This window comes from Protopterus annectens, chromosome 14.part0 (genome assembly GCF_019279795.1).
Source record: "Protopterus annectens isolate FY-2018-M chromosome 14.part0, PAN1.0, whole genome shotgun sequence".
In the NCBI taxonomy this organism is placed as follows: domain Eukaryota; kingdom Metazoa; phylum Chordata; order Ceratodontiformes; family Protopteridae; genus Protopterus; species Protopterus annectens.
In genome coordinates, this window is record NC_056748.1 from 28,375,729 (window position 1) to 28,392,950 (window position 17,222).

A 17,222-nucleotide genomic window follows, 5' to 3' on the forward strand; every position below is an offset into this window, starting at 1 on the left:
TGGAACTGGATCTGGAGTCCAAGGAGGACACACTACATGAGAACACAGAGTGGGGAATCAAACTTGGCGAGGCCAGAAAGGGGCAATGAGGATCACAGAGTTCTCCAGTCATTAAGCTTTCTGGATGAACTTGGGAATCATAGGAAGCAGAGGATGTGCACACAGTAGACCAGAGGGTCAAGCATGGACTAGAGCGTCTCTGGGGAACTCCCCCGGAGGGGGGATCAGAGCGAAATACTTGCTGCACTTCGCGCTGGAAGGAGGTGTGAAGAGATTGCAGCATGGCCAACCACACTATAGAAAGATCTTGTCTGCTACTGAGATTCAGGGACCACTCATAAGGCATTGGAATAGAACGGCTGAGCCTGTCCACCAGAATGTTGGATATCATCACCCCATTGTGAGTAAGCCCCGTACATATACAAATGTTTTGTTTCCTTGTAAACAGGATCAATATCATATTCCCACGACTTCTTCCGATGTGCATATTCTTAATATGGATGTGATAAATGATTACAGTAGCATGCATGGTAATAGTAATTATTGTCATTCAAATATTCAACTGTTTCAAGATGAAAATGATCATGAGCATGATAATATATTATTAGAATTAAGCACATATCAGTATACCGAAGATGGGATAAAAAATGATGTATACAATGCTAATGACACAAATGGAGAAGTGTATGAACCAGAATGTTCAAGTAATGATAATTATTCAGTTAATTTTTATATAGATTACAATCCAGATAATTATATAACTGAGAATGATAATAGTATGCAATCACAAGGTGTTAATACAGAAGTATGCTCGAATATAGATTTAGTAGTAGAACATAATGAGCATTTTTTAAGCAATCCACATGTCATATTGAATACAAAGCAAGATTACAAAATATATAATTATTCATCCAAGGATATAACAGTAGAACATGCTGATTTGTTTTCAAAAGGACTTAGTTATGTCCCATGTATAAAAGGCAACATGGTAGAATCTATATTAGACCTAAAGTTATTTTCGAGAAAATTGAATCTTAAAGCATATTTTAACAACAATATAGAAAGTCAAACTGTGCCAGATAAGATGTTCACGAAACCAAGTCTATTCAATCCACCCATGAATGAAGAAATTATGTATTTTGAAAGAAGTGAATATGATATAAGAACATTTTATAAGAAATACAAATATAATAAACATGTCAACATTACAATAACTGAACAATTACTTAAAGATATAAAAAATGATCCAAAATTAAGAATTATGAGGCCTGATAAAGGTAATGGTATAGTCATATTGGATTATAATGATTACAGCTTATATATGACTAACATGTTAATGAGTAATACATATGCAGAAATAAGTAGAAATCAAGTACATATAGCTTATAAAAGAATTGGAACAATGTTAGAAGACATGTTATACCAAGGGGGTATCACTGAAAAAGAATATGATTTCTTACGAAATGAACATCCAGTTATCAGTGGTATCTTCGGAATACCCAAAATACACAAAGGCCTTGACCATTTGGAATTTAGGCCCATAGTAGATGGACATAGAAGTGTTACATGCAATATAAGTACATATTTGGATCATTTTTTTAAGGAAAGTATGAAATGTTTCAGTTACATAACTAAAGATTCATGGGATTTTTTGAGTAGACTAAATAAAATTAATATGAAGAGAGAATATGTTTTCATCACAATAGATGTTGTGAATCTATTTACTACAATTCCTCATGATGTAGGCCTTTTATGGCTGGAAGAACAATTATTTGTGACACAACTCTATGAACAAGATCAGATTAATGTATTAATAAATCTAATGGAAATGGTACTTAATAATAATTATATATTTTTTGAAGGTAGTTATTTCCAACAAATAAGTGGGGTAGCCATGGGGGCACCTTGTGCCCCCATGTACGCAAACTTAATCATGAGTTATTGGGAACATAATTACTTATTTACAACAGAGTTTCGTGATCATCTAATTATGTATACTAGATATTTGGACGACATTTTTATCATATGGGATCAAGATATAAATAAAAACAAAGAAAATAATGTATTGGAAAAATTCTTAGAATACATTAATCATACAGTAAAGTTTTTGAAATTTACTTATAATGTCCAAGAAACTAACATTAACTACCTGGATGTAGATATAACACATGATAAAGAAACAAATATTTTGAAAACACAAATACATAGAAAACCTACTTTTTCAAATGCGTACTTGCACTATAACAGCTGGCACCCTGGCCATCAGAAAAAAGCCATAGTTAAGGGGCAGATGGTCAGGGCGGCCAGGATGGTCAGTGAAGAAGTAGATTTTGTAGAAGAAATGAAATATATTATGCAATTATTTATGAATAGGGGATACCCAGAACAATTTTGTGTCAAAATATTTAATGAAGTAATAAATAAAAGAAAAAATGGAATATATACAGCAATTCTAAAAACAGGTTCGTTGAACAAAAAAATCAATCAATAATGAAGATGTAATGGATAAAGATGGACACAATAATATCCCATTATATATTATTAAATTTGATGATTGTTCCAAAGATATAGAATATATCATTAAGAGAAATTGGGACTTTTTTATCAATGATAAAATAGGGAGACATATGTTCAACGGAATAATACAATTTGTATATAAGAAAAGTCCTTCTTTTAAAAATATATTAGAAAATAAAAGAAATATCGAAAAATACACAAGTGCAAAAGAAGGAAACTTTAAATGTGGGACATGTAGCACATGTAGTTATATTCAAGAAACAGGTACTAACATTAGGATAAATGAATGTAATATTAGGATAAATGGACATTATAATTGTCATACAATAAATCTAGTATATATAGCCTTGTGTCAACAATGTAAAGCTTTTTACGTGGGAAAAACTAAGAGGAAATTTAGAGAACGAATCAAAGAACATTTATTAGATATACAACACCATAAAAATAGTAACGCATTAGCAAGACATATTATAGAATATAATGATCATAAATTTAAATTTATTGTTATAAATCAAATAAAACAGGATTTACAAGGAAGGACAACTATGTATCATTTAGACATGGAGGAACTTAAATGGCAAATACAACTTAATTCATGTATACCTCCGGGTATAAATGAATATATGACCATTATGCCATTATTAAAACTGAATAGAATATACAACAAATGATATATGGCATTATATAAAACATTAATTTATATAATTTACATTTAATATATTTATTAATACATAATATGATTAAATTACAACTTAGAAAAATTTATAGTATTGTATATTAACACAATTGATTAAAGAACTATTAGATTGCATACTAAATGTAAATAAAATATATATATATCACTTGTATTTAAATAACAATTGTATACATTACATATCCCAATATAATATGATTCAGCATATTGGTTGTGATTATGCATATTAATAGTATATTTTCATTAAAATTTATTAAACATCATTGTATATAAAATATGCAGAAATAATATCTAATAATTAATGAGTTACAGTGGAAGATTTACAATTGTACATGTATGAATCATTAACATATCTTAGATACATCATTTATTAATAATGGTATTATATATGCATTTATAATAATAGTAGTTTTTAACAAAAACTTATTAATGGATTATTTGGATACTTTATAAGAAGTTTTTAAGTGTAATAATGCATTATTATTTAAGTATATGTTTATACGTAGTAGGAATGTATGGTTTAGTTGTGTATTTAAACATGATAATTTTTTAACAAAATGCCATTTCCTTTTTAAGAAATTTATGGCGGGAAATTAGGCTATTAATTAAGTGATTATTGAATAATTAACACTGTATAAAATGAGTGAGTTACAAAGATAGTATGTATTCTGAAGAAGTTCGGAAGGACGAAACCTAGGTCAATAAAGCAGTTTTCGTTACACAGTTCGTGTGGTGGCTTTTTGGAATTGGTTGGTACCTATCAGTTTGTTTTGGAGCCTGTTTTTCATCTCCTTATTGACATTGGGCTTATCTCACCTTGCTTTCAACAATAAATTTGCAGATGATTGCAAATTAGGAGTTGTCACTGAATCTCACATGGACACAAATGTTCCCTAGGAGGGGATGGCACAGACAAAACTAGTGTCAGAGCCACGGACTAAAACTAAATGCCAAGAAATGCATAATAGTACCCTTTGGGAAGTCATCCATCACTGGTAACCATATTATTGACAACACACCGCTTAGAGTTCACCCTGTAGTCGGGGACTTAGGGACACACAGATAGTAATCTAGCTTTTGATCATCATGGGTCTAGAGTGAGGAGGAAATCATTCTATGTTGCTCAACATATAAACAAAGGTAGAAAATCTAAGTCCAAGGAAGTCATTGCTCCACTGTATTCAGCATTCATAAGACCTATCATTGAGTACAATGCCCCCTTTGGTATGTAACCTAACCAGGCATATCCAACAAATGGAACGTCCACAGAGGTTCCTCACTAAAAGAATACAGGGTTTAAGTAATATGTCCTACGCAGACTGCCTCAAGGCCCTATCCCTATATTCTTTCTCCTATAGGCTTTTGAGGGGAGATCTATGCCTGGCACAGAGGGCATTGTCAGACCCCATTCTGATGGACCTCCTGCATACCCGCAAAACAAACAATACCAAAATTACCCATTCAACCTTGCCTGTGATATAAATAGGACCTGCTGGACAGACAGGTATGTATCCAAGAGACTACACAGTCTATGCAACAGGCTACCCATCCACGTGAAGCAGAGCTCTCCCTAACCCAATTTAACTGCACCTTGTACAACTGGATGGGAAACAAGAAATTCATCCCTGGTTTGGCACCTATGTCTCTAATGTAAACAGGTAACCTGTAAATGGTTCATCTCCCAGGCCCATGCTTACACTTAAGGGTATCAGAACTTGTCAGAGATTTGGGTTGCATAGCTACGCTTAAAAAGGCCCTTGTGGTCATTAGCCTAGTTAACACCTATGAACAGGAGAAGACAGTCCCAGGAGTCCTTACTATCATGGAAATTGGAGCAGCTAAGCCGTGAGCTTCAGGCCAAGTCTGGTGAGGAACCCTGAAGGGTACACGATCAGATCTGGAACTGGATCTGGAGTCCAAGGAGGACACACTACATGAGAACACAGAGTGGGGAATCAAACTTGGCGAGGCCAGAAAGGGGCAATGAGGATCACAGAGTTCTCCAGTCATTAAGCTTTCTGGATGAACTTGGGAATCATAGGAAGCAGAGGATGTGCACACAGTAGACCAGAGGGTCAAGCATGGACTAGAGCGTCTCTGGGGAACTCCCCCGGAGGGGGGATCAGAGCGAAATACTTGCTGCACTTCGCGCTGGAAGGAGGTGTGAAGAGATTGCAGCATGGCCAACCACACTATAGAAAGATCTTGTCTGCTACTGAGATTCAGGGACCACTCATAAGGCATTGGAATAGAACGGCTGAGCCTGTCAACCAGAATGTTGGACTTCCCCAGAATGCACGTTGCCACCAGAAAATGGCAGGTGGAGATCCATCCATCTCCTACAATCTCACAGCCTTGCGGCAAAGGGAATAAGAACTGGTTCCCCCCTGTAGATGTACCACACTACTGACATATTGTCCACCTGTAATGCAATCGTCCCAGGAGGAAGAAAGGCATGGAGAGCCTGCAATGCCAAAAGCACCTCCCTCATCTCCAGGACACTGATATGAAGACTAATCTCCAGAGAGGACCATGTGCCTTGGACCATCCTTCCCATACAATACCCCCCACCAAAGGAGGGAGGTGTCCATGGTCACCGTGATCGCGGGAGAGGAAAGGACAAACGGACAACCCTGAAAGAGGTCCGGGGATTGGAGCCACCAAAGAAGGGAGTCCCTGCAAACATAAGACAGTCAAACAGGATATGACAAAAGAAGATCTAGCAAAGACTACTGAAACACCAAGGTCCACTGCAGAACTCTCATATGGAGGCATGCATTTGGGAAGAGAGTGATTGTGGCCGCCATGGACCTCAACGCCCGAAGAACTAAGCCCGCTGGGGGAAAATGGGCTTGAAGAATGCATAGTATATGATGGCGGAGTGATAAGTCTGTCCGTAGGTAGAAAAACCTTGCCCTGCGTAGTGCTAGCTGAGCACCTATAAAATTCAGTACAAGAACTGGTGCCAGTTGAGGCTTGTTGGGTTTATGGTAATACCCAGGTACTGAACAATCTGAAGGAGATGATCCTTGGTCTGAGTCAGCCAATGCCTGGAGGGAGTGGAAAGGAGCCAACTGTCCAAGTAGGGAAAGACCTGAAAACCCTGCAGCTGCAGGTGAGCCGCCACTACCGCCATCATTTTAGTGAACCCCCGGGGGAAGGTGGTGAGACCAAAGGGGAGTGCTCTGAAATGAAAATGATTAGCTCCCAGCCAGAAGTGGAGGAACTTCCGAGAGAGTCTTACCAGCTTGAAATGGTAGTACGCAGCCTGGAAGTCCACAGAGCACACCCAGTCATTCATCTGCAGGAAGTGCAGAATGAACTGAAGGGTGACCATCCAGAATTTCATCTTGGCAACTGACAGGTTCAGGGTTGAAAGATCCAGAAGGGGTCTTAAGTCCCCCATTTTCTTTGGCACCAAAAAGAACCTGGAATAAATGCCTGATCTGGACTGGTCTGGGGGATGGACTGGATGACTCGTTTTTGCGAGCAGTCTGGCAATTTCTGTCGCTGCCTCCTCCCGTTGACAAGGTGGCATGTCTAGGTGGTGTCTGGGAGGAACAGAGGGATGAAGAAAGGAAACAGAGTAACCTCTGGATAAGATCTGCAGAACCAAACAATCATTCGTAATTCGCTCCAAGGCTGTTGGGTGCAGAGGTAGTCACTCACGGACTGCCTCCAGAGATGAGTAGTCAGGCATCCCCTCAGGGTTGCTGGAAGGGTCTGTTCAGGAAGGAAACCCGAGACCCTTGGTTCCTAGGACCCCCTATGCTACGAGGGAGACATCTGTCATATCCCCCTCTACCCCTGGGGGAAGGCAAATCCTGAGCGTCTTGGGAAGAACCCTGAGACTTATGAAACCATATCTTTACCCCACACTGATTCCTTGAAAAGGATCGTTGTGGGGTGGAGAAGCAGATCCCGATGGCAGACAAGGTCTTTCTGTCCTTTTTGCGCTGGGTTAACGTATCACAGACCATTTTTCCAAACTAGGTGGAACCATCGTAGGGAGCGTTCTTGAAAGACGTCCTAAAGGGCTCCAAATAAATGCAAGGCCAGATCCAGGCATGCCGCCTAATGGCCACGCCTATTCCCGCAGCCCTGGAGGCACACTCAGTAGCATGTGTGTGATAGGAGCCTCATGGACATACTTGAAATAGATGTGAGGGTGGCCATGTAGGAGGTAAAAATCTTCTCCTCTGTTGACATGGACCCCATGGCAGACTCAGTGACCACCTTGACCAAGTCCTCGGCAGTCTAATTACACATGCCAAATAATTCAGCGCACGTAAGGCAGAGGTGGCTGACGTGTAGGTCTGCTTCCCAAAATAATCCATCGCCCGAGACTCCCTGTCTGGAGGGTGGGCAGAGGAGCTCTCCTGAACTAGCTCCTTCTTGGTGGCCGCTGCAATCACCATGGTATTGACAGGGGACCCCTTGGACCAGTGGAGCTTGTCAGATGGGGTGCTAAGCACCTTGTCCAGGCATCTGGGGATGGGTTCAACCATGTCCGGTTCCTTCCATGCCCTAGAAAAAATGAGACCCAATAAGGGATCTGCAGCAGCAGACACCCAGGAGGTAGAAGGTCCTGTGCCAAATGCCTCCAGAAATACAGACTCGTCCAGGTTGGGCTTGATTGTAGACTACCCACCACATTGACGAAGGATCTCCATGATGTCTCCAAAGGAGAATATCTTCCAGTGGTGATCGGGGGGAAACCCTCCCCTTGTTACAAACTGGTATCGTTGGTGAGAGAGACTAGCGGGTAGTCTAAGTGCCTCCTCTTACCAAAGTCAACGCCATCCTCTCGGATACAACGTAGAAGCTATGGCTCTGAAAATGTTGAAGTTGAACCACTCAAGGCCACAGTCGGAGTAGAGGTACCAGGGATCATAGGTGCTGGACCCCTTGACACCTGGGAACCTCAGACTCAAGGACCCCAAAATCTGAAGTCGGATCAGAGAAGGCGCAATAGGGAGAAAGGTGGACTGGATGCTCCCAGCCCCAAAGGGGGATGGAGCAGGCAGGACTCCCAGCTGAAACTAGACCTGAAGGAATGTGATCATCATCCTGTCCACCTTGGCTTCAGACAGACTCAGAGTGGACCAGACTGAAGAGGCTATGGACCCGGGCCTGGAATGGTGCTGGGGAGAAGTAGAGACAGCGGACTGAGCTCGAGAGGTCTCTGGCTCCAAGGAAAAGTGAGGAGACCAGAGCCAAGAGGAACTCCGGCTTGGATCCGGGTAGGACTTAGCTGGTTGTTTGGATGACGGAGAGTGGGCAGGCCGCTTCCTAGGCCTATCCCTCTCAGAGTGGACCTCGTCTCCATCCCCAGACTTCTTAGTGGAAGGTTGAGTCCTAGAAGCTGGGGTGGAAGAGGAAGAAGAGGCCTCTGCAGGAGGGGGAGAAGGCCCTTCAGAAAAAGTTTGTTCCTCCTATCAAAGTGCAGGGTTGAAGCCTCCGCAGATTGAACAGGAGATATCTAAATGGGGAACACCCAAGCAGACAATGCATAGAGTGTGGGTATCAGATGGTGGAAGCTCATGCCGGCACACTGCACACTTACTAATGCCTGGCTCAGGGGTCTCAGCCATGGTCAAGAAGACAACCTTGCACACACACACACACACACACACACACACACACACACACACACACACACACACACACACACTAGACAGAAGAATGACAGGAAGGAGGGAATATTTATTTATTTTTTTTAACTGATACTAAATGCGAAAAGGAAAAGGTAGGGATTAGAAAGGAAGAGGCTGGGTCAAAGAAAGAAAAGACAGAAAAAGGAACCCAAAAAAGAGCACTTGCAATACCCAGAGCTTGGAACAATGGAAAATTGTTGCTGTTCAAAATGAGCGGCAAATGAGATCTGAGGGGAGGAGGGACAGCAGGGCATTATGGGTAAGGGAGGAGCTTGGACTTTGGATCCAATGCTGGAGTATGCGGCCAAGTTGGCTCCGTGCCAGATCATGAGTCCCTCAGGTTGAAAATCAAATGAAAACTTCAGATCAATCCTTAGTAAGTTTAATGCAGTAAACTCATTTTCTTTTGAGCAATTATCATTAACTCAGGCATTACATAAACTGTTCAATTCCTTGAGATCTTGAAATGTCAATGAAGAGAAGATAAAGCCATCACCAGTGAAGGCTTTTATGCCCAACTTACCTGATGCCTCCCCCTCATTTTCTTCAAGGTCCAACCAAACTCCCATGCAGAAGCAGCAACCCTTCCACAGACTGAGGAGAGGGCAGTCAGGCATAATATGGTCCTATCGCTGTACTGCTAGTCAAGCTTCTTAGAAGAATGACTCCATTAGGGCAACAGTCACATTACTGACTGTTTCTAAGGCTATCAGATGTCTTCTCTCTGCACAGGGAATGCCAATGTGACATCACGAAGGACTTAGTGGGTTCTCAAATGTGGTCACATTATAGAGCTGTAACGTTACCTTCCAGAAAGGGCTCCACTCTTAAAACATGCCATCTCTTGGGACATGCCCAGAATCTATTCTTCATAAAAGACTGCAGAGACTCTCCCTCCTCCTTCAGTGGGAAGGTAAGAGGATATAAAACTAACCATCATTCTGAAGGGGATGGAAATGACTTCACTGGACTTAAAAGCATGTTTTGTAGGTCAAGGTCTAATGTCAAACCATCGTTTATGGCTCCTTGGTTTGATATCTCCTTAACATTGATAAAATTTGGTGAAATGTTTCAGATCAGATTTACATTCAGGGACTTGCAGGATTATATACTCACTAGTACTGTGATGCAGCAGGTAGATATAACTAACGTCCCCAGAGCTTGCCACATTTTTGTCATTTCTAAAGTTTTGATCTTGAGTTTTGCTGCTTTTGCGAAAAGTCCCATGTCTGCATGCCTAAGAACTACATTAAATGCCCATGTGACTCGGATTACCAGCCAAGATCTGCAGCATGGACACTGCTTGTACCATTTTGGAGAAAACCATGACAATGAGAACTGCCAGAAATGCCAGTAGTTCAGCCGAAGTGTTGGCCACTGAAGGAGAGAAAAGCTAGGGAAAAGCTAATCTCAATGAAGCTTACTCCTTTGGCTACTATAATGGGAGCAGACTGCTCCTGCTACAACCCTTAAATAAAATGCTTCCTATAAACTTCCCTCTCAGCAAAATCCAACTTACCCTTCTTTGTGTTTAAAATGCTTAAAAGCAAACTTTAGAACTTCAGTTACTAAAGGATCTAGCAATGGACGAAGAGGGATCTGGTGGCAGTTGTCAATAGCTCCTGGGGAAGCGGAGCTGGATTCCACATGATCTTTCTTGATGTCTTAGGCACAAGTTAGTGCATCACTTTAAAGATGAGCATTTGGAGACCAGGCCCTAGTCTGAACCATTTTTGTCAGTCTGGTTTTATTTTAGCATCACCAGTCCATTCTCCCTTGGCTGGGAAGGGGTCATGCCCTAAGTAGTCGCAGTCATTGGATAAAGACCTTGAAAATGAAGAGGAGGGCAAAGGGATCCTTCAGACCCAGCTTCCTACAGACTCATTTCAATTTTAAACCTCGGTTATGAACTCTGTCTCTACTAGCTAACAGAATGACAAGACAGACAGATAAGGATTGGTGTGATTTTGTGAGGAAAAGGCAAACATTTGACATTAACAGAACAAAGATGACTCAGAGGGAAACAGTGTTAAGAAGAAATACTGTTGGTGGGTCTTGATGCAGAGAAGGCATTCAATAGAGTCAGCTGGTTATTTTATGAGTAGGGCAATGGTAGCATTTGCATTGCCTAGTAGAATACAGTTCATTAGGACAGACACAATCCTGCATATTCCAGGACTGAGCTCTTAACAAATCTGTTGATCAATAAATCATAAAAAGAGTGCTAGAGCCAAAGCTGAAACCAAAACAACGTATATCCAATTCGTTTATTAAAAATCCACACAAAGCAGCCGATGCAAACAAACGCCTTCACACATTAAACTTGCGTTTTCGTCTCCATGAAAAGACTTCATCAGATGACCAGTGTAAAATCAATTAGTCATTTATATTAAAGTTAATTAATAATGGGCCAATGAATTTATATAAAATGCGTTTAAAAGGACCAATGATATGATTTATTGGTATAATTTTTGAGTGCTTTTCCACATTGTTGCTTTTGTTGCTTAAATCTGTTGATCAGTATACAACCAGTTTCATTCAAGTATGGAAATTGCAGCAGGCTGCTCCTGCTTCAAACTTAAAAATAAAATGCTTCCTGTATATTTCCCTCTTCTGGCTTTTGTTTTATCTGGAAACAGTTCTTTACATTTTTAATACAATGGACTAACTGCATACACAAAACGAGAAAGTGACAGCAAAATCCAACTTACCCTTCTTTGTGTTTAAAGTGCTTAAAAGCCAAATTTAGAACTTCTGTTACTAAAGGATCTGGCACTGGATGAAGAGGGATCTGCAACAAAAGAAATTTTAAATACATGGGTGTTTTAACAACAGCACAGTATACAATGAGGCAGCTATTTTGCAGTTCTCCAAAAATTCAGATTAAAAAAATTAAATTACAGGTTAAGTATTCACCCTATCAGATGAAATGGGGAAGTCCTCCTTAGAGAGTAAGGTGCAGGGAACCCTAAACATATTCTTAATCTTGATGCAGCTTAACTGAGAAAATTTAAAACTATTACTGTCCAATTAGTTCTTCATTAGCTACTCTAGGAGACATGGCTAGTGGTTTGGGATCTGCAACGTTTACTGTAACATCTCTACGTTTCCTCATCACAAAAAAAGTACAGTTTTGTACCTACCATAAATGTAGATGTTCGAGTGCTAATACAGCTGCAGTAATCACAGATGGGTTTTCTGCCGTCAGGCGGTCCCTCGGTCGGCCGAATTCCAAAGTCTAGGTCTGGCGTCGGTTGTTGTCGCTTTCTCTCCTGACGTCAGTGACGCCGGAGTATGTAAGACACAGCCGACGCCATGTTCCTCAGTCTTTCTTGCCCCAGATGTCAGGTGCCCCCAGAAGGAAGGCAATACACAAATTATGTTCATATGCATATACAAGCAATGCAATATAATCCAAAATCAGTAGTTGCAAGCAAATAAACCATAGAAGGATAACCCAGTCAGGTTGTATGAAGAGGGTGTTAGGCCCCATGCCTTTACCAAGTGGGGAAGGAGGGAGGGAAACCTGTACTGCAGCTGTATTAGCACTCGAACATCTACATTTATGGTAGGTACAAAACTGTACTATGTTCATCACTGTACTATGTTCATCGTGCATACAGCTGCAGTAATCACAGATGGGTAGAGTCCCAAAGCTACGCACAGGGTGGTAGGTACTAGGAGGAACTGGGTTGAGCCAGAATGCCCTGCAACACAGCAGTGGCAAAGCCTCCTCTAGTTCTGGAATATAAAGGCAGGTGGTAGTGTTTTGTGAAGGTATGTACAGAACTCCAAGTGGCTGCTTCCAAAATATCTTTGGTGGGAACTCCTCTGAGAAAGGCTGTAGAGGTAGCTGTGGCCCTGGTGGAGTGTGATCTGATACCTGAAGGAACAGATTTCCCATGATAGGAATAACAAAAACATATGCAGTGGCCTATCCACTTTGAAATAGTCTGCTTGGTAACTGGCTTCCCTTGAGCCCCTACAGCATAGGACACAGAGTTGTTCTGATTTCCTGAAGGACTTTGTTCTGTCCAAATAATAACGTAGCTGCCTATGGATGTCTAAAGAGTGTAGCAGCCTTTCCCCTTTGTTTTGAGGATTGGGGTAAAAGGTAGGTAGGTGTATGGCTTGATTTAAAGCTACCCTGGATACCACTTTAGGCATAAATGAGGGGTTGGTACGAAGGGAAACCCTGTCCTGATGGAAAATGAGAAAAGGCTGCACCGCCATGAGGGCCTGTAGTTCCGAAACCCTACGAGCTGAAGTGATAGCCAGAAGGAAGGCTGTTTTCCAGGACAAATATTGCAAATCTGTTGAGGCAGCTGGTTCAAAAGGAGACTATGTTAATTTTTCTAGTATGTAATTAAGATCCCAGGCTGGTATTGGTTGCTTTCTTGGTGGTCTTATATTCTTAGCCCCTCTGAGGAACTGTCGTAAGAGTGGGTGAGAAAATAAAGGAGGATCCGTGTTGAATTCTGCAGAAATGGCTGAGGCATGGATTTTTATGGAAGAAAATGATAGTCCACTGTTCAACAGCTCCGCTAGATACTGTAATACCGGAGGCAAGTTCAGTTTTCTAGGGTCCTGGCCTGTTTTCTCATTCCAAGAGCAAAACCGCTTCCATTTTGCAGAGTAAGCTTTCCTAGTAGATGGCCTTCTGGCCTCCAAAATGACATCCTGCACCTCCTTGGAGAGTAGGGTCTGTTGTGGTGTTAAGGAATTTTCCATGCAGCGAGATTGAGTGTTTTCAGCTGACTGTGAAGAGTTTTGTAGCTGTGCTGAGTCAGCAGAAGAGGCATTAGAGGCAAGGACCAGGGTGGAGTATGTGTTAGGCTCCTCAGGAGTGGGTACCAGTGTTGCCTTGGCCAATCTGGAGCAATCAGTATCATCTTCGGTCTGTCTGCTCTTGCTTTCAAAAGCACCTTGGGCAGAAGGGCAGAGGTGGGAATGCGTAAACTGTCCATGTTGTCCAACTGAATGAAAGGGCGTCCACTCTCCAGGCCTTTGGATGAAAGGTCCTTGAACAAAACTTTTCCAATTGATGATTCCTGTGGGAGGCAAAAAGATCTATGTCTGGCCTCCCCCACGCTTGGATTATCTCTGTAAACACCTGAGGATGTAACTTCCATTCGTGTGGATCTGTCATATTTCTGCTTAGATTGTCTGCCAGCGTGTTTTCCAATCCTGGCAAGTACTGTGCTTGAAGTTCAATTTGCCATTCCAGAGCCAAGTTCCAAAGATTCATGGCTAGTCTGCACAAGGGGTATGAATGTGTTCCTCCTTGTTTATGTACCACATTACTGTGGTGTTGTCTGTTCTTATCAGTAATTGTCCTGGATGCAGGAAGTCCTTGAAAGCTGTAATTGCATTTATTACTGCTAGCATTTCTTTTGATTGATGTGAAGGTGCTTTTCCTTTTGGGACCATTTGCCCTGAATGCACCTGTCCGTCATGTGCGCCCCCCAGGCGTAATCTGAGGCGTCTGTTGTGATGACTTGCTTTACTTGAGGCTTGCAGAATGGGAGGCCTGTGTTTGCTTGACATGCTTGGGCCCACCATAGAAATTCCTTTTGCAAACATGGAATTATTGGTATTATTGTTTCCAAACTGTGACTGTGTTGAGACCATAGGTTTTTTAGGTACCACTGAAGTTTCCTCATATGCAGCTTTGCACATGGGATTAAAAGAATGCAAGATGCCAAGAAGCCCAGAGCCTGCAGGATTTTCCTTGCAGTAAGCCTGGTACATTTTGCTAGTATTTTGAAGTACTGAGTTAGTTGCCCCTGTTTTTCTGGCGTAAGATAGGCCATCTGGGTGTTTGTGTCCAAGTTGGCACCCAGGAAAGTTATTTTCTGAGATGGAGTTAGCCTGGATTTCTCTTTGTTGATTGTGTATCCCAGAGAATGCAGTAACCGTGTTACATATGCCAGATGTTCCAGACGTATGTGCTTGCTGTCCACTTGGATCAGGCAGTCGTCCAAATAAGGGTAAATTTGTATCCCTTGAAGTCTGCAGTAGGCAATCACTGATGCCAGGCACTTTGTGAATACTCTGGGCGCAGTAGATAAGCCAAAGGGCAATGCAGAAAATTGATAGTGGATTGAACCTGCAAGAAATCTGAGGTATCTTCTGCAGCTTTGTCTGATTGGGACATGCAGGCATGCCTCCTTGAGGTCCAATGTTACCAGCCAAAACTCCTTGCCCAGCATGGAAAGAAGTTGCTGTAATGTGAGAATCTTGAATTTTGGTACGAGTAAAAATGTGTTTAGGATGAATAAGTCCAAAATGGGTCTCCAGTCGGTTCCTTTCCTTGGTACCAGAAAAAGTCTTGAATAAAAACCTTGACCTTGTTCGTGAGTAGGTACCTTTTGAATAGCTCTCATGCTTATGAGCTTTGAAATTTGTAGTTGTGCCTCTGCCCTTTGATTGTGTGGCAGGTTTGGCATGCCTCTCATTTTTGGAAGTGTGTGGAATTGAAATTTGTAGCCTCTGTTTATAATGTCCAGGATCCATTTGTCTGTTGTGACAATATGCCAATTTCTTGCAAATAATGCTAGTTTTCCTCCCAAAGGTACTGCCAGCTGAGACATGCTTGGCATGGAAATGAGGGAGTCATTGGGTTTGTTTCCTGTATTGTTGTGCACCGTCTTCGCCACCTCTTGGTGCTGGAGTTTGCCATTGTCGGCCTTTATATGATCCTTGTGACTGCCCTCTGCCCCTTGTGCGTCTGTATTTACCTCTTTGGGGCTTGTCAGTGGCTGGAAAGGACCAGTTTTTTGAAGGCCAATTTCTGCTAAAACGTGGTGGTTGGACCTGTAAAAAAGCTTTGACAGTTTGCATAGATTTGGCTTTTTCTTCCATTTTCCGTAATATCTCCTCAGCATTAGTACCAAACAGCACATCCTTTTGTAAAGGAGCATCTAGAAGTTTAGCTTTCACATGATCAGGCAAGTTCTGTTCCCTAAGCCAGGCATGTCTGCGAATGGCTGATCCTGTAGCAGCCGCTCTACTTGAGGCCTCTAGGGCATCATAACCACATTGTAAGGTGCGTTTACCCACTTGCTCTGCACTATGCATCATATCCTGCAACTCCTTAAAATCTGGTTGTTCAGGTTGAGACATTTTATTCCTTAATTGTGATAACAAGAACTGTTGATATTTAAGCATATGAAACTGACAGTTTAAGGCCCTCATGGCTAGGGTGGCCGAGGTATATACCTTTTTTCCCCACCTTTCTAAAGATCTTGACTCTCTTTTGGCAGGAAGTGGATTCTTGGCAGTGTTGGCCTTCAATCCCTTGGGGCCTTGAGAAATGGTTTCAGGGTCAGCATTATGGCTTTTGAAAAGAAATTGGTGGGAGTTAGGTACTCTGTAATACCTATCAGGTTTGACTGGTGCAGGAGGCAGAGAATCCGGGTTAAGGCAAGCCTCCGAATAAACATCATCAAGTATGTCCAAAACAGGAGGTATCGCCAGAGGTCTGTGTTGAGGTAACAAAAGAAATTCCCTAAGTCTTTTCTTGGAATCTGAAAAGACTTGGCCTTCCCAATGGAAGTGTTCCCTCAACGTGTGCAAGGTTTCCCCAAAGGAAAAATCCTCAGGAGGAGATACAGAAGGAATGGACTGCTCTGCATCCGAATCCTCAAAAGGGGAGTAAGAGTGTTCCTCTACAGCAGAGTGTTCTGATAAAATGGAGCCCTGTTCAGAAGAGGGAGAATCTTCCTCCACTCTGGGTCTCTTGTCTGGAGGGGGTTGAGAACCCCTGATAAGAGTAATTAAATCCTCAGCCATTTTAAGCATCTATTTTTTAGGCATGGGGCCTGGAGATGGGCCCTGTGCAACAGGCCTCTTGGGATGCCTGGCTGCTTTGGATTTAGTAAAGGCCTTAATAGAAAAAGAAGATGAGGGTCTAAAGACACCATGGGTGGAAGTGGACCTGTCCACATTAGTAGGCTCAACATTAGCAAAGGTTTCGGTGGTTGTAGTCTGGGAAAGGGCCGAGGTTCCAGCGGTCTCGGGTACAGAGGACACCGCCAAAGGAGTGTCGTCGGTAGTCAGGGACTGCAAAGGTGTCTCGCTGAGAACCGGACCACGTGTAGCCTGTTTTGGTGTGGTGTCGGCGGGGACCGTGGACCTCGCATGTCGGTCCTTGTCCTTGTGTTTTTTGGACAAAACGGTAGTCGGAGTATCCGACGACATTTTATAATCAAAGGCTTTACCAAAATAGTGTTGGGCAAACTCCGCCCGACGCTTAATAGTGCGTTTATTGAAAGTAGCGCAAAAGCGACAGCCCGAGACGTCGTGGTCTGGGCCTAAACAAGGTATGCAGAGGAAATGGAAATCCTTATGCG

The 17,222-nt window shown here is 42.1% G+C and overlaps 1 protein-coding gene across 1 annotated transcript in view; it reads right to left on the reverse strand.

Moving 5' to 3' along the window:
* The window catches only part of FRYL (FRY like transcription coactivator), a 3,917,685-nt gene that overhangs the window by 3,317,121 nt on the left and 583,342 nt on the right, over positions 1 to 17,222 (reverse strand). The window contains exon 6 of the mRNA XM_044055727.1: positions 11,580 to 11,659. Coding sequence (XP_043911662.1) covers positions 11,580 to 11,659 — 80 coding nt within the window. The remainder of the gene's footprint in view (positions 1 to 11,579; positions 11,660 to 17,222) is intronic.